The sequence below is a fragment of the Sebastes umbrosus genome, chromosome 24, assembly GCF_015220745.1.
Source record: "Sebastes umbrosus isolate fSebUmb1 chromosome 24, fSebUmb1.pri, whole genome shotgun sequence".
Classification (NCBI taxonomy): Eukaryota; Metazoa; Chordata; class Actinopteri; order Perciformes; family Sebastidae; genus Sebastes; species Sebastes umbrosus.
In genome coordinates, this window is record NC_051292.1 from 7,694,946 (window position 1) to 7,713,792 (window position 18,847).

At 41.3% G+C, this 18,847-nt stretch overlaps 1 protein-coding gene across 1 annotated transcript in view; it reads left to right on the forward strand.

Annotated features, from left to right (window-relative positions):
• LOC119483968 (fidgetin-like) overlaps positions 1-18,184 on the forward strand; it is a 42,262-nt gene extending 24,078 nt beyond the window's left edge. Inside the window, exon 3 of the mRNA XM_037762503.1 lies at positions 11,426-18,184. Coding sequence (XP_037618431.1) covers positions 11,426-13,680 — 2,255 coding nt within the window. The 3' untranslated portion in view covers positions 13,681-18,184. The remainder of the gene's footprint in view (positions 1-11,425) is intronic.
• The last annotated feature ends 663 nt before the right edge of the window (positions 18,185-18,847 follow it).

The following is an 18,847-nucleotide window of genomic DNA, read 5'->3' on the forward strand; positions in this document are numbered from 1 at the left end:
ATGTGAAGATGGTATTAGGTTTATAAATTAAATGATTTATAAAAAAATAACATTTGCAATCTATAAACCCTTAAAGTATGCCTTAGTATGCGTTTATAAGTGGTTACTAATTGTTTTATTGAGTTAATAAATTGTTCATCAATGCTTTTGTAGATCAGTAATATAAACTGATAACATATTAACTTAATGAAGCCATTAGTAACAACCTATAAACCTTTAAAAAATAATGATTCAGAGTGTATAAGCAGTTTCTAATGGCTTTATTAAGTTGATCAATTGTTTATTAATGTTAATAGATCATTAATATGGATTAATCAGGATTTATTAACATAGTAAATACATAAGTAACTACTTGTAAAACCTTAATAAAGTATGCTTATTAAGTTGTTACTAACGGCTTTGTTAAATCAATATGAATTAATAAATGTTTAATTCACACATTTTATTCAAAGTATACCTTAATCAGGATTTAAATGTTTTTGTAATTACTTTATTAAGTTAATACATTGTTTATTTATGTTTATAGATCAGTAATACTAATAATAATACTAATGACTTTATTAAGTCAATATGAACTAATGAATGATTAATTCACTTAACAACATATAAACCTTATATTAAGTATACATTAGTAAGGGTTTATATATTTTTCTTTTTCGACTAAGTTAAGAAATTGTTTAGTATTGATTACAGATAAGTAATATGAGTTAATACATGATTAATTAACTTAATAAAGACAGAAATAATTTGAAATCCTTAATGAGACACATTTTATTCAGAGTTTATACATTGTTACTTGTGTCTTTATAACGTTAATACATTGTTTGATATTTATGGATTAGTGATACACATTTTTAACTTAATAAACCGACTAGTAACAACTTATGAACATTTCATTAACTTTGCATTAGTAGGTGTACTAATAACTTTATTTATTCAATATGAACTAATGAATGATTAATTCACTTAATATGCCAGTAGCAACATATTGACTTTATATAAAGTATACCTTAGTAAGGGTTTATATGTTTTTTTCTAATGACTAGGTTAAATCCATTTTTAGTTTAGTTAATTAAGTAACAAGTTATAGATTCTTAACAATACATATTTTGTTAAGGGTTTATAAGTCGTCACTCGTGTCTTTATAAAGTTAATAAATTGTTTATTGATGTTTATAGATTAGTAAAAATAAATGTTAACTTCATAAAGCCATTAGCAACAACTGATAAACCTTTAAGTATGTTAATATTTATTGAATACTACTATTAGGGGTTTATAAGTTGTGACTAAGTTGTTGCTTAATTAACTTAATCAATGTTTTTTAATGCTTTACAGATCATAAATAAGACTTATTGACTTAATAAATACACTTAAATGATGCCTTGGGTTGTACAAGTTGTTTCTAATTTACTTTATTAAGTTAATAAATTGATTATTAATGCTGTATAGATAGTAATAAGCCATTAATAAAGCGCAATATTTGGGTTGCACAGTTGTGAAAAATCTATTCGGCTGCCGTTTATCCTCTAGTGTGATTTCAACCTTAAATATGATTTACATCAAGCACATATCCGCAATAGTTTTCACACTTTCTTGGTTTTGAAACAAAACAGTAGCTACAACATGTCATTTTTATTAAGTTCACACTTCACTTGCCGCAAAACAGATGTGTCATTCAGCTTAAGACACGGATGTCTTTTCTCCCCACCGATGATATATACGTGATACAGATGTTTTGTTCCCCAGATAATAATAATCTGTTTGCCTCAGCGGGCCTGATGTTTCTCTGCATGTTTGTGTGTCCTGTCTTCATTCTTGGCTGTGTGACCGCGCATGTGTGTGTGTGTGTGTGTGTGTGTGTGTGTGTCAGGGCTGCCTTTGAGGAAGGAACCCCGCGTCGAGCCGGGTGATTAGGCACGCTGCGCTAGTCACAGGAAATGGAGTAGCTGACGGACAGGCCGAGTGCATTATAGATGAATGCCATGCGTTAGCGGCTCCGAGCCCCCGCCGAATATCTCTCAATTTCCTCTCTGAATGACAAAAGAAGCCACGCACAATTTCCTTGATCCGGAGCATTTGTTTAACTGCGCCCTACCCATTTAACCCACCCATTCAATAGTCTGTCTAGTAAAAGGAAATTTAGACAGTGTCAATTTATACAGCTCCAAGGAAGATCTGATACTGGCTGGCAGGGGTGACGATGATACGGCTCTGGAATTTAGATTTACGGCGGTTAAGTCTAGCGAGCTAAATTTAGAGTCATCATTAAATATACCCTAATATTTTTTAACATTTACATACCAGAATTTCTTATTACTTTTCCACAAAAGACATTTCAAAGTTTGATGGCGGGAGCAGCGGAAACTTATCACAAGGTCAAAGATCACAGATTACAATGAATATTTGATTTTTTTTAAAGATGCTGTCATTTGTCAAATATCCTTATATCGTAGCTCCGAGCTGTCATCTTTACAGCAATCTCTCCCCCCCCCTCCTTACTGTCTTTGAGTTAGTGACAGCTCATCTCTCCCGGTCACTGCTCGCCGTCTAGACTTTGAACTCGCTCTGTTTACTCCCTTATCTGTTGTTGTTGTTGTTGTTGTCGTCGTCGTTGCTTTGCAACAGACTTAGTTGTTGTAATGGTAAGCTGTGGCTGAGCTTGAATTGCCGACTTCAAAGATTCGGACTCGTCGGGTTCTTTTCAGTGTAGAAGTCTGGCTTGGAGAACAGTTTTGTCGTCTCACTGGGGATGGATGAGGAATTTAGTTCACATAATTGTCTTTTTTTTTTACTCTAAACAAAATGTTAATAATTTTATCTTTACATTTTTTTGTCCTGCAACTGTTGCTCCGAAGAGTAGTGATGCACCAATCTGACTTTTTCAGTCCTGATACCGATACCTGGGCTTTGGGTATCGCCAATACTGAGTGCCAAGCTGATACCAGTGTTTTAATTAATAATTCCACTGTGTGGAAGTGACTGGGATCATTCTTTTATGTGTAAGACAACAACAGGCTTGACTTAAACATTGTTTTCTCAACTTTGTAAAGCAAAATGTAACAAATAAATACATAGATATACATTTATTGAATTGATATTTATTATCAAAATAATAAATCCTACTCCAGCAACTTGGTAAAAAAATCTTTAAAATTAGCAGGAATTATAGTTTTTGAGGGGGGGTCAAAACAGGAATTTAAATTCCAGTACATAATGTATGTAGTATAAGCATATAATTGAATTTACTAGATTGGATATCTGGCCGATACTGACTCAAATAGCTGGATCGAGTTTCGTTGACAATGGGTCCGATCTACTCAATTCAATTCTGTTTATATACTCTGTACATTATATACTCAAATTTTACTTCCTGTTTTTCCAGTTTTAACCAATATGTTGCTGCATTAAAAAGGTTCAACACATAACAGAATGATCCCAATCACTACCAAACAGTGAAGCATATAGCTTATTAATTAAACACTGGTATCGGATCAGCACTTGGTATCGGCCGATACACAAAACCCAGGAATCGCTATCACTATCGGGACTAAAAAAGTCGGATCAGTGCATCCCTAGTTTTGATTGCGGTATGTGTGTGTGTGACACCAGCTCATGACTAATTTCATAATTAATTGCCTTTTGGAGGACCTAATCACATTATTTGACTCTCGACTGTAGGTTGTGTGCCAATACAGCGTAGCCCGTGGCTCAGTCACAGTGTGCTGGACTCATTAACAAGGTGGTCCGGAGGTTGTCGAACACGCACAAGGCCTGCGCGCATGAGAATACACACATGAAACAATAGCTACATACAAGGGGCTTTTTTTTTGTGCGCACATGTGCAGCGATTTAGAGGTTAAAAGATGCCCTCTGGTGTATTTGATAAGGATTTGAATAACTGGTTGGATTTTGGATTTGATGAAGTTGTCGTGTAGCTTCACCGCAGACGCAGACAGCTTTTATACAAAAAATATGTTTTTTGAAGGTCTTCAGTGTCTGTTTATGTCTGAACGACAAAGAAGGGCACACATTTGTACGTCTCGGGTTGTGTGTGGCGTCGACATGTGTGCCGGCATCTCCTTTTCCACACATACACACACACACTGCTTAATTATGACGTTACCAAAATGGGCAGTTTGCTCTGACACCCCGCTTGCAGAATCACACAGCGGACAGACTTAAAAGAGCTCATTAGCTCTCTCTAAAGAGCTGTTTACTGCACATACACGCACGCACGGTAATAGGCAGCTCTGTTGATGCAGATGGACGCCGAGTGTAATGAGAATGATTAGGCTTCTCTATGTGGAGGCTGGAGGAGGAGGAAGAAGAAAAAAAAAAGCGCTGGCAGACTTCAGAAGGTGGAGAAGATTTCTGTTGGATGTTGTTTCAGCTGAGTGCACGATCTTTCTCCCTGCAACACACACTTGCTTATTTGTCCTCACACACTTTACCGCGTGTGTCCATCCTTTGCAAATTTCCCCCCAGGCCTTAAAACCCTTGAAAGATTGTGGAGAAAATCAAATAAGGGAGTATGCTGTAAGCCTGCAGCTCCATCGAGGTGCTTTAACCAGAACATAAAAAAGAATGAATGGAAAGAATTCAGCCACTCCAGAAAATGTGGACGACTCTTTTAACTGTAATCCTGTAACACTGACGAAGGCTATTGCAGCCACTCATTTCTGTATGGAAGTTTGGGCCGAATTGGGCTGCACAGAATTGTTTTTATATTTTGAATAAGTAAAGGGCCTTGAAAGTTTTTGGAAATGAATGGTTGGCATTCAGAGTAGTTATTTTCTTTTATTAACATCCAGAGAAAAAACACTATGATGGATAATTGTGTTTTTGATCCATGTGTCAGTTTTCACTCATTGACAATGAATTCAAGGACTTTTCAATGACTTTCAAAATGAGTAAAGGCGTGTTAGTGAACCAAGCTATCTTAAACATTTAGTGACTTAGCTTTACTCATTGCCCTTGGTTTACAGTCCATTATTCCAAAAACCCCAATAGGCCAAAAAATATCCCATTGGACTGAAAGCCAATTTCTCCGACAGCCCGTTGTTCTGAAAACAAACTTCTATTGTTCCAAAGATGTGAGTGACATCATTCTGCATAATAATTAGCCATGTGCTTCTGTTTGTTGCAAGGAGAGTGTGTATTTTCTGAACAATGGGCATTTTTTGGGGGGATAACAGGCTGTCGCACAAATTGGAAATTTTTTGGACTATTGGGGTTTTGGAATAATGGGCCGTCGTAACAAAAGGCAGCTAGCCTGGCTTTGTCCAAAGGTTAAAAAATACAAATGTTTTTACACTTCTTTTTTACGAATTAAAAAACGACATTTAACATGATAAAGAAAAAGGCCTTGAAAATGTTTTGGGAAATTAATGGGTGGCATTCAAAGTAGTTATTTTCTTTTATTAACATCCAGTTTTTCTCGTTGACAATGAATTCAAGGACTTTTCAATGACTTTCAAAACGAGTAAATGAGTGTTAGTGAGTCAGGCTACCTTAAACATTTTCCTAGCCGGCAATGCCCAACCTGCACCACCACATTTAGTGACTTTGCTTTGCTCAGTGCCGTTGGTTTACGGCCCATTATTCCGAAACCCCAATAGTCCAAAAATGTCCCATTGGACTGAAAGCCCATTTGTGGGACAGCCTGTTATCCTGAAAACAAACTTCCATTGTTCCGAAGGCCCATTGCTCCGAAAACACGAACTCTCTGTGCAACAAACAGAAGCACGTGGCTAAATATTATGCAGAATGATGTCATTGAACCTTCCAGGTCGCAGTATTGTTTTTCCTATGGCGTAGACATGACCCGCCCTACTCTACCTCTGGTTGGCTTACCCTGATATTCTAACCCAAACCTAACTAATCTCACTCCTCACGTTTAAACCTAACCAACCCAACCAACGAAGGCAACGAGTAATAAGAGGCGGAGTAGTAAAAAAACAATCGGGAAGGTCCAATGACGTAATTCTGAACAATAATAAGCTATCTGCTCCTGTTTGTTGCACGGAGAGTGTGTATTTTCGGAACAATAGGCATTTGTTTTTGGGATAACGGACAGTCGGACAAATTGGAATATTTTTTAATTTTTGGGGTTTTGGAATAATGGGCCGTCAAAGTTTGGGGATTTATTTTCTTTTATTAATATCCAAAGAAAAACACTCTGATGGACAATTGTGTTTTTGATCCACGTGTCAGTTTATCTCGTTGACAGTGAATTCAAGGACTTTTCAATGACTTTCAAAATGAGTAAAGGAGTGCCAGGGAGTCAGGCTACCTTAAAAAGTGTCCTAGCCGAAGCTGCCCATCCTGCACCACCACATTTAGTGACTTTGCTTTGCTCATTGCCCTTGGTTTACATCACATTGAATTAGAGGATACACACTGAATGATTCCAAAGTCAATCCCCCCTCCATCCCTTTCATATGTTTTGGAGAAGGACCAGCGAGTTCAAAGCGCTCAGTTCAAAGTATCTGTCCTCATTTGAATAACGTAGAGTAATCGCTATTACCTTATTTAAATAGTGCAAGTTATCATTTGGCCTTCATTTGCATTGCTGGGGTAATCACTGCGTCTCTGCATTAACCTCATTATAGAAGAGATGAAAGCCCTGATGGAGCCTGACACACTCTTTTATATATGTTATCTTTATTAATGATGGAATTAGAAAGATTCATGTTTCTTTAAATGGAGGACATATCGCAGTTTGATGGAGTGTCAAACTATGTGGAGAGAAGAGTGCGTGTGATTCACAAGGCTTGTTTTATATTGTTATACTGCTCCCTTCCCCCCCAATCTTCTTCCAGAGCTTGCGTCCTCTATTTCTGGTCATCCCCCTCTCCATTCTCCACCCTTTCTTCTTTCTTTGTCTCCATCCATTTCTTTGTATGCCTCCCTGCACTGAAAAGCTAAAGTTAAAAATGAAACCTAAACAGGCCAATTCATCATGACGTGTGCAAACACACATCCATCTTAACACGTCATAATATTGTCACTTGTTTACAATGTGCAGTGCAGCTTTGTTTTGAGAGATGTGTGAAATCAACAGATTATTGTCTTGAAATAAAACTAAATTAAGTCTTTAGCCTCAAATTCTTGCCAGATTGCATTGATGAAAATCACTTCATTGCATTGATTGATTGATTTCTTATTTGGAGATTGAAGGTCAAATTACTTTATTTTATTTTGTGAAATACCATACTACAATAGTAACACTCTGGACAATAGTTAGTGAAAATCTTTCACATAATTTTAACAAGCTTGTTTAAGAAAATACACTTTATTTTGAAAATTATGAATTAAAGTCATTATTGAATATTTACTTTGAATATGTGTTTAATATTGCATTATATTATAATGTAAACTATTTATATTGAATTTGATAAATTAATGTGATTTAATGGTAGCTACAACAAATTGATGTTTTCACGTTTTCAAGCTAGGCTAGATACTTTTTACCAGGAATAGTTTCGCTGTTTTCGTTTTTTGTAATGACTGGTTTTAGCTTCTACCTCATTTATATGGGGGTAGCTAACTGAATTACCAAAATGTTGGTTCATCAAAATGTGTTTTTTTAATTTTAAATTAGGCCTATAGCTAAGGCGGTGGCTGACTCACCAGGGTGCCATGCCTTTGTTCCGACGGACCATTATTCTGAAACCCTAAATAGTCCGAAAAATTACCCATTTGACTGAAAGCCCATTTGTCCGACAACCTGTTATCCCTAAACAAACTCCCATTGTTCCGAAGACGTGAGTGATGTCATTCTACATAATAATTAGCCATGTGCTTCTGTTTGTTGCATGGAGAGTTTGTCTTTTTGGACTGGTGGGTTTCCGGAAAAACGGCATTTGTTTTCGGGATAACGGGCTGTCGGATAAATGGGCTTTCAGTCCAATGGGATATTTATCGGACTTTTGGGTTTTTCAGAATAATGTGCCGTCGGAGCAATAGACAGTCCCGAAATGGCTAGCCTGTGTTTGTCTCAAGCTTAAAAAATATAATTTTTTTACACTTGTTTTTATACGGATTAAACAAACAACATATAACATCTTAGTTTGTGAGCTTTTGAGGTGCTGGAAGGTGTATTTTATTTTGTAGGAAGACAGGCTAGCTGTTTCCCCTGCTTACAGTCTTCATGCTAAACTAAGCCAACGGTCTCCTGGCTCCTATTCCCTAAAGGTTAACCCTCAACAGCTAGCTTTAACATGATATCTTGCTTTAGCTGTCCAATAAAATGTGTCACAAAGAGCATCAAAGTGCAATGTGAGGTTGTAGAGTCCAGAAAATACCAAGTCAGGCAGTAACTACAATATAAAGCCAGAATACAACGTCTTTACAGAGTAAAGGCCAAGGTGAAGACGACTTGACGACATTGTTAGGATACTTTGATCACCAGCGGTGGTCAATAGAATTAGATCACTGTGTGGAAGATTACTTAAATGACACATGACGGTGGATGTTTCTGCAGCAGAATCAAGAGACACATGGTAGGTTGACCCTGCGTCAATGAGGCAACTAGCAGACCTGTGTGTCTGCATACCTCCCAGACTAGAGACGGTGAAAAGTGCATTTAAGGCTGATGTCTGAAGACATGGCTGAATCTGGCTTAAAGCCTTTTTGCCACGGCTCTCCTGCTCTCTCCTCGGCTATATATTATCTATTAATGAGCTAATGTAGCAATAATAGAGACTTCATGAGCACTGCCAAACCAGCATTTTGCTTCTGGCGACAGATCAAACGTGTAGCTTGTGTTACAACCCGGCTCAAAAGCTGCAGCAAAAACCGGGAGACCATAAGAGTTTTAAAATAGTAAAAGGCATTTATTTAACAAACTAACAATAAATAAATGTGGAAAGTCAGTAATCAGTAATGCAGGCATGAGTGGGTGTGTGAAAATGTCTGCAGCAAACAAAAACCAAAACAGCTGTGCCAGCCAAGGAACAGAGAGCCCTCTGTGGGAAGGGAGGGAGCTTTTATATCCCCACCACACCGAGCCCAGGTGTGGCTCATCGGCCTGACGACCCTCCACCCGGCAAAAACAAAGAGGAACCGGCAAAAAGGACACCGGGACGCCTAGTGGAGTGGAGGGGTCGTCACACTTGAGAATACAATCCTGACTTTGAAAGCTCTTAAACATTGTTTGATTTACTCTGCTGCCGTGAGACACAAGTTCAATAATGATATTATTTATTTAGGATTTCGGATTTTGTTGGGATTACATGGTATTAGGGATAACAGAATAAATAATAGTTATTAAATAGGATTGCAATATTGCCGAAATGACAAACTACATCCTTTAACGGATTGGATATCGGGCCAATACTGACTCAAATTGCTGGATCGGATATCGTGACAATGGGCCGATCTATTCAATTCAATTTTATGTTTATATACAATATACATTATGTACTTGAATTTGTATGTTTTGACCAATTTGTTGCTGCATTAAACAGGTTTACAATTCAATTGTAATCCCTGTTAATTTTGATGATTTTTTACCAATTTGCTGGTGTATTGGACACATGTTCCGATACTAGTACCGGTATCAGAACAACTCTTATTATGGCAATATCACCCAGACATTATGTGAAACTTGTATTTGGCCTAAAGCCAAATTTTCTCTTATTTAGTCCAGTATTCCTGACTTGTAATTTTCTCCTTGAAACACTGCCCTTTTATAGCGCCGCTTCCACTTAATATATTCTCAATATTAAAGGAGCCTCCCAGCTAATACAAAACTTTCCCCCCGCTCGGCTCTTTGTCTGAGGCGTCCCCTGCTCGGTACACTGGGAGGGTGACAGGCTTGCCAGCCCCTGCTAGACTCCCCTCGGCTAAAATGTTGTAAATTAACACAATTAGCAGATCGTCATTCTGCTAATTAGCCAGTGGCGTCTGCCGAGAGATGGCTAGAGCGGAGAATCAGAGAGGAAATAGGAGTCTGGGGATTCCCCCCTCCCTCTCGGTGTTGTTACCAAACAAACACAGGGCCTCGGAAAAAGAGAGCAAGAGAGTGCGAACGTGTATGTGCTTGCTTTTTTTTTCTGTGTGTCCGTGTTTGCAGTAGCATAAATGGATGGGAGGAAGGGAAGATTTGCTCCTCCATGAATGGATTTTATTGTGCATGTCTGCTTTACTCACACAAGCACAAAAACCACACACATAAACCAATTCCGAAGCCGCCGTTGCTCACCAGACCCCCGACTGTGGATCTCTACATGCAACCGCAGCCAGTCAATAAGTCGGAGGAAGCCGCCTAAATGACACCGATATTATCCTTTATTTGTGTGCACTAAGTCAAATCAAACGGGGGTTCAATCTGCCGTGCGGCTGCTGTGATTACGCCCCGTCCAGCCTTTGATAGCGCCACGGCTTTGATAGTGAGACAACGATGGAGTCGCTGTGTGACTGTCAGTGTTTGCAGATGGCATTGGCTGGGATTAAAGGAAACAGTGGCTCTCCAGCCTCCTGAGGCAATAAAGGGGAGAGCCAGGTGAGTGTGTCTGAGATGAGATGGAGCACGGAAAAGGAGGGAGGGGAGGAGGGCGAAGCGAAGCACAGAGGGAGTAAATAAGAGGAGGGGTGGCCGCGGAGAAAGGGAATGAAAAGATATATATCGAAATCAGAATAAAAGGAGGTAAAGAGACGGATCTAGCGGGAGGGGAGGTGGAAAATGGACGACAAAAAAAAGAAGGCGGCGGGGAGGCATGAAGAAGAGAGGCAGACGGAAAGGTAAAGAGAGCGCCGGAGAGAGAGGAGGTCAAGGTGGAGCTGTGCAGACAGGAACTAAGCTTGAGACACAATGTGTTGTAATTCATTGCTCGCTACAGCTTCTGTGTGCGTGCCTGTGTTTGTCCGTCTGGGTCAGTGGATGTGAGCGTGTGCACGCCAGCACGCCTCAGTGCAGGCATAGATAGTTTTTTTTTAAACGCCCGTGTGTGTGTGTGTGTGTGTGTGTTTGAGCATGTGTGTGTGTGTGTGTTCGATGAAAGCACCACGAGCAGAGGGAGGTGGATGTGTGTGTGTGTGTTGCTTTGTGGTACTCGGCGAGGCGCATTTTCAAACCCATCTCCAGCCACCTCAGATGAGCCGGGGATTATAGAGTGACCCTCAATGCCTCTGTCTTATTGGTCTGGCCAGGGTGCATTAGGCTGCCGCAGCCAGCCATCCCTCTATACCTGCCTACACACACTTCTCATGATCTGTAGGAATTAACAATTCATGTGCAGTTGGACACGAAACCCTCTCAAGATATGCATCATAAATAGATCAAAATACCATAACCAAACAAGCCTCCAGATGTGTATCACCTTTTTAATTGACCGCCCTCCATCCCAGGCAATTTGAAGGTGTTGTCATTTTAATTATTGCTAAAATGATTTTTCACGTGCAGTTGCTTTGTGTCTCCCAGGCTTAAAGATGCAGTGGACCCCCGAGCACAGCCAGTGGGCCGAACAGCATTTCGACATCTCCTCCACCACGCGCTCGCCAGCCCACAAGGCTGAGGCCTACAGGGCGGTACCTGGCCACCTGCAGCGCTCGGCCACCTACCAGTACGCCTGGGCCAATGACGACATCTCGGCCCTCACCGCCTCCAACCTGCTCAAGAAGTATGCCGAGAAGTATTCCGGCATCCTGGAGATGCCGTACCCCGAGGGCCCTGGAGTGATGAACGGACGGAAGGTTGAATCCGAGCCCTGGCAGGACGGCGTCTACCCCATGAGCTGCATCCCCGAGGGGGTTTCCATCCGAAAGGGAGGGGTGGCGGCGGCCTCGGATGTGGTGTCTGGCATGTGCAGCTCGCCGGGCCTGGCCTCCAGCACCCTGAGCGAGCCCAGCTACTCCAGCAGCAGCTGCGGGAGCCACGCCGCCACCGCCCTGCACTCCTCCTCCATGCCCTCTCAGGAATACGGCCCTCCGTACAGCAGCGCCTACCTGCACGGTAGTTACAGCTCCCAGTCTGCCCCCGCCCCGGCACTTCCCTCCCCACTGCACAGCTCTGGGCTCCTGCAGCCGCCCCCTCCGCCGCCCTCCCACCCCACTCTAGTCCCAGCTTACAACGGAGGCTCCCCCAACTTGTCTAATTATAATTACCCCCCAGCAGGCTACCCAGCTCAGAGCTCCGTCGGGCCAGGATACAGCCCTGGAGGAGCACCCCCTCCATCCTCATACCTTCCCTCAGGCATCGCTGCACCTACACCCCTTCCCCCATCTTCTACTTTACCTGGATACCCATACCAGAGCCACAACCTGACCCCAATCGCCCCCACGCCTCTCAACAGTAGCTCCTCCAACTCACTGAAGAGGAAAGCCTTCTACATGACAGGCCAAGGAGAGATAGACTCCGCTTATGGTAACTTTGGCTACGGCCAGGCCCGGAGCTCGGCCGAGAGCCCCATGTACAGGATAGCTGACAGCAGCAGTGCGAACGGAGGCTCCAACAGCGCCGGTGGTGGTGGATTTGACAGAAATGCTGAAAAGTCGTCTTTACCTTTTAATCCTCAGAAGCAGTCCACAATGTCCTCAGAGCAGAGGAAGTACAGCAGCCAGGCAACAGGTGGGCCGCTGACTCCACCGGCCTATGTCACCTCCACCCTGGGGGGTTCCCGCTCAACAGATTCCCTCGCCAGCTTCACCTCCCCTTCCCTCAGCGAGCAAGGTGCCGACGATCACCGTCTCCACCTCTCCCACTCAGCACCAGGGCCTACCTCCTCCTCATCCACTTCCTCCTCCCGGCCTGCTGAAGAGCAGCTAAAAACCAGTGACCCTCACCTCCTAGATATGGTTACCTCTGAAATCGTTCAGCAGGGGCCCCCAGTGGATTGGAGTGACATCGCAGGACTAGAACTGGCCAAGGCAACCCTGAAGGAGGAGGTCCTGTGGCCCATCCTGCGCCCGGACATGTTCAGCAGTTTAGGGCCAGTCCCACGTTGCGTGTTGCTGTTTGGCCCCAGGGGCAGTGGCAGGACGTTGCTGGGTCGCTGCCTGGCCAGCCAGCTGGGGGCGCCGTTCCTCCAGCTCAACGGTTCTACGTTGGCCACCAAGTGGCTGGCGGAGGGAGAAAAGATTATCCGAGCGTCCTTCCTAGTGGCGCGCTGCCGGCAGCCTTCAGTACTGTTCATTAGCGAGGTGGATATGCTGTTGTCAGCCCACCTCAGCGAAGAGAGTCCCATCAACCGGCTAAAGGGGGAGCTACTTGCCCAGTTGGACTCCCTTCTCATGGGCTCAGGCGAGGACAACCAAGTGTTGGTGGTTTGCTCCACAAGCAGGCCCCAGGACATGGACGAAGGGCTGCGCAGGTATTTTGCTCGGAGGGTCCTCGTGCCCCTGCCGGATGGCGCGGCCCGACACCAGATCGTGAGCCAGCTCCTGGCTCAATCTCAGCACAAGTACTGCTTGAGCGAGGAGGAGCTGGCGCTGCTGGTCCAGCGTACCGAGGGTTTCTCCGGACTGGACCTGGCCAGACTCTGCCAGGAGGCCCTCGTAGGTCTGTTGCACGTCTCTGCACAGGGCATGGACATGTCGGGTATGATGCCCAGGGGACAGGTCAGGCCCCTCACCTACCAGGACTTTGAGAGTGTCTTTTGTAAATTCCAAGCCAGTATATCACAGAAAGAGATTGACACGTACACTGAGTGGAACAAAATGTTCGGCTGCAGCCAGTGAAGAGATAGATTCCGCCCTTGAGAAAAAGAGGCATCCACAATTCCTCCCCTCAGGGCAGAAGCATTGTGCTGGAGGGAAAGGCACACAGAAGGCCAACACGAGCCCACAGAGTTCTCACAAGCAGGGTTTAGACGCACCGAGAGACCTGGTTTGACGAGACCACTGGCAGTTTTGCCGTTAATGAGCAAGAGTTTTAATTTGAATGCTTGACACTCCAGAAAGCCAGGCATTGTTTACACATTGCAAGCAAGTTGGCTTCAGAAGAGACGCCCCAGTGTCTGTGTATATATCGTTAATGTTCTTGTTCTTGAGATTTAGTTGGCTATCCAAGTGCCTGACGTGGTGCTTTCTGATTTTCTTTCTTTGTTTATTTGCCTCACAATCTACATTCATGGCATGAGCTGACGATTATTAAGAGCTTTAAAACTTCAGCGGTGAGTCTGAAAAACAAGAGATTGACAGTTGCCATTGGTGGTGGTCAATCATTCTTTATTGTCTTGCTAAGAGCAGTAATCCATCAGGGCGGCAGTAGTCTGGGCCCTGACTTCGCACTCATCCCCTTCTGATCCCGTGTCTGCAAAACAAACAAACGTAACAAACAAAACTCAGGAAAGCGTTTGTGAATTGTACAGTACCTCAAGATATCTTGACGAAAAAAGCACTAAGATCTGACAGGAGAATCCGAGCTGGTTTGGCAGTTTATGTTTAGCGAAGCAGTGTTAGGTGTACCTCAACTGGCTAGGATAAATAGCAAAGAGGTGACGATGAATGTACTAGATATTTTCTGGAATGATGGAACATAATCAATAGTGAATAAAAACATTTTTTTCCCCTCCCAGCAGGTGCTTTAGCTACCTGCTTCTACTTGACCAATCCTGAAGCTTATTTCCATCGCTTTAAAAAAGAATAATACAATTTTAAAAACCACACAGCTTCTGCAAAGCTGTGTGGTTTTGGGGTTTTTAAGAGACGAGCAAGTGTTGGGGTGATGGGAGTTGTATATTTATTAAAACAACCATAATCAATATTGTTTATATTATGCGATCTAGGCTATATGGTTAGGCTGCATGGAGGCTCCATCAGTTTGTCAGCTAACTTCTGCACAAAATACCGGCTCTTTTGTCATGAGGGGAGATGTAATCTCCGACGTGGATGAACTTGATGCTAAAAAAACACCTCCAAAAAAATTTAAAGGAATAGTTTGACATTTTGGGAAATACACATATATCGAAAAATGAAGTATAAAAACAACAATTTGGTGGTTTTATGTGCCGCTAAGCTAACGGGCTGCCAGCTGTAGCCTAATATTGTAAGGGAACACCTCAAAATAATTTAAAGGGATAGTTACAATTTGGGGAAATACACTTATTTGCGTTAAATGAAAGATATAAAATAAATTTGAAATTTGAAAACAGTGAAACAACTAGCCTGGCTCTGTCAGAAGGTAACAAAAAAACATTTTATACATTGCTTGTTTATTCATACAAAAATCTAATTTGTGATTTTATGTGCTGTTAAGCTAACGTTTCTGCTGGTTGTAGCCTTATATTGAAAAGACAAACATAACAGTGGTATCGACCTTCTTGTTTAACTCTCGGCAAGAAAGCAAATAAAAACGTATTTCCCAAAATGTCAAACTACTCTTTAAATCACAGTTATATATCAAAGACAATTTACTGTATCTCTTTGTGTGAATTAAATGTTTGACTTAATGTCATTTCACCGAATTTCCCCGCTGGGGATCAATAAAGCTGTATCTTATCTTATCATTTAATCCAGTTGGTTTCAGCCAGAAATGCTGTATTGGAAATCAGTAAGCAGCTCATCTGTTGCGTTCAAGGAAAATCTGTTTCCATAACGGTAAACTAGGATTAAGGGAGCTCATTCCAGATATCCCTCCCAGTTTTTAAGTTGGATTTGATAGGTGTCACAACCCAGATATGGAAATATGGATTTTGCAAAGTTGTCTTGTCACTCGCACTGTTTAGCTGCATTTTAACTGGATTATCTGTAGAACGGGATGCCACTCCTGTAATTCAAATTAGACAAGGTCATTCATCTAGTACATACGTATCTTACATGCCTATAATTTAAAAATGTGTTGAAAGTAGACAGTAAATTGCTGTTTTTGCTGGACGTCAGACGTAATTTCATAATAAACTGTCTATTTGAAAGGTCCATCTTAACACTAATTGAGAGTGAGTGAAATTACATATTAAGAAAAAACTTGTATTTTCTTCAGCCATTGCTACAAATCAAGCCGACAAAACTTGCTGACCAGCGTTAGCTAACGTGTTCAGAGAATTAGGCTTTGTCCGAAATCTCATACTACTTACTACATATCCAATATGTGTACTATCGTTCAACATACTTTTGTGTGAATAAACAGTATCTTTTCATAAGCACTGAGCAGCAGTTTACGTCGTCACTTCCTGAGAACCTCCTTGCCGGTTGAAGACGTGTAACCATGGTAACCCGTGCCAACCCCATGTGATCAAAATGAACGTTTGTGAGAATCAAAGTCTGAATTAATTTCAAATATACGTTACGCCTAGCAAAGTGAAATCTTATACTTAAATTGAAGCGTTATTGACGTTACAGAGCTGTTTGTCGCCGTCCGTTGTCGCCACCACTGCATTGCATTGTGGGATATTTATACCGCCGTAGTGTCCAGTGTTGCATACTGTAATATTTCACCGGAAATAGTGCGCAATTTGCGTACTCTTGGTTCCATCCCAAGGTTTAATAAAATATCTCTTAAATAGCATGTTAGTATGGAATTTCGGACGCAACCTTATTCTGCCTCCACCTACAGAAATACATCATCATGTTTACCAACAGAAAAGGGGTCTATACATAGTTAGCAACACTGTAAAGGACATTATTTTAATCAAGTTACAATCAGAACATTTGAATCAAATATGTTTTATCCAAAATGACCGCCCGAGGCAAACTAATCCAATTCAAACATAATTTTTTTTTTCTCAACTGTGACTGTATTTCATTTTTCACTGTATTTTACACAGACGGCATCTAAATGCATTTGGATACATACTTCAGTTGACTGAAAAGCTTTGAGTGAGGAATTGTGGCACTAGTCTTAAAGTCCTTCATCTCTGAAGGTTATCTGTTGCCCATTGTGTTGCATTGGAATGTATTTTTTGTCTCTTCCTTGCTTGTCCGTTAGCTCCACTGTTGTGACACGAGAATACTTAAGATAGTTTAATGTGCACTAAAGCATTTTGTGTGTAATATTGTTTTGTTGAAATATATTTGTCTGTCCGGTATTTATCCTGAAGGAGATTTATCTGATCAGTTTTTTAAATTTTTTTAATCGTAAATCCTGCTTTTTTTATTTTAAATATAATATCAGTGAGCTGCATTACTGTATGTTCAGGCCCACTCTGTGTTGCTATCTCCGGTCTAGTGCGGCACCTGATGTGGGGGGAAAAAAAAAAGTTCTGCTGAGCGTCAGCAAAATTGACGGAAAGGAAAGACAGCCAGGCAGCAGTGTGGCGGCAGCACAAGGGGAAAAGCAGAGTGGTCCGTCAGAAAACCACCCTCAAAAACAATCTGTACCAGAATTCCTTCTGTCAGCAAATCCTCTGGAGAGAGAGTCCCTTTAGACAGAAAAACCGACTAATGCACTTCAGAGCACACAACAACAGCACAGGCGTCTCCCTCTCCCCTCCACCGCCGACGAACAAACGACTTGAAACACACCGCTCGATGCTACGCTTGTTTGTTGCGTGTTTTGTGGTCCTTCTTTTGTGTCTCGACCTTTTTTCTACATGGTGTTTTTTTTTTTTTTTTTTTTTAAATGGAGTTCTTCTTTAAAGCATTTCTACCTCATGGCTACAAAAACACACGTGGTATTTGATTTACGTCTTTCCAAATGTCAGTGAAAAAAAAAGCATTGAAAAAATAAAATATTAAAAAAAAAAAAAGTGGAGAGAATTACAACATGAAGTTTTTGCGCAGTCTACCTCACATGACTGTACTTAAAACATTTAGCTGATGGTGCAACCGCAGGCTGCAGCATAGCCCAGTGTGTGTGTGTGTGTCTGTCAACGTGTGTGTGAGCTATAAGCGAAACACACACACACCTGATAAACGTCAAAAACACACACAAGTGTGAGGACGGAAACCGCTGGGGTCGACCTAAAAAGGCGACCCGGAAATGTATAATCCAATACATTTGCTTTAATCTTTTGTGAACTACTGTGGTTGTGCGCGTGTGAATGTGTATATACATGGGCACACTCTTCTGTTTTTTATTTAGTGTGTTGGATTTTATAAATTGTTAGTATATATAACACACTTGCACAACTTTAAAACCAGAGTGTAACGTGTTTCTGTTGTACATACCTATACATACAATACAAATGCACCACTTGTTTATATGTGTGAATATGTTGCCATACTTGCAGTCAATGTATTTTCATGTAATCTTAGGTACAAGCAGCAACAAACAATTCATTAAAGACATTTTCTTGGGAGATTATATCTTGTTTGTCTTTTTTTCTTTTTTGGTCAATCAAATAAAAAAGAATAATTACAGAATTTATTTATCAGTCGAACGGAAAAAGAAAATATATGTATTGTCCTGCCAAAAAAGAACCCAGCTGAAAAATTGTCTTAATGAGCCTTGAGTTAGTCACCCTTGTGTGCAATTATAAAATCATCCGCGGCAAGCCGGCGCTGTCGCTTCTCTCATTAAAATGTAACAATTCATTTCTCTTGCTGTGGTAAGAGTGGCAAGACCAAAACATTAAAGCGTTAATTATCTTTCTCCATCACAAAGAATTTGGATTATGTGAGCGCTCTTAATGAAAATGATGTGCATTAGCCCACTACATTTCCAAGGTATCATTATATAGCTGGCGGTGAGGTGTGGGAAGCTGCTGTATAGCCTCTATAATTATCTGCGAAAACTCAAAACGCTTCGAAAGAGGTTACAGTTCATCGAGGGCTCTTTATTTTTCCACTTTGAAACAAGCTATAGCCATGATCAGAAATTATCTATGACACAAGGTTTTTTTTTTATGTCTGTCACATTTAAAGCTGTTTTTCTTACAGAGACAAGAAAAGATTTGATCATCTTGCTCACCTTTTTTTTTGCTCTAAGCTTCATAAATAGTGTAGCAGCAAGCTGCTCTGTAAATAA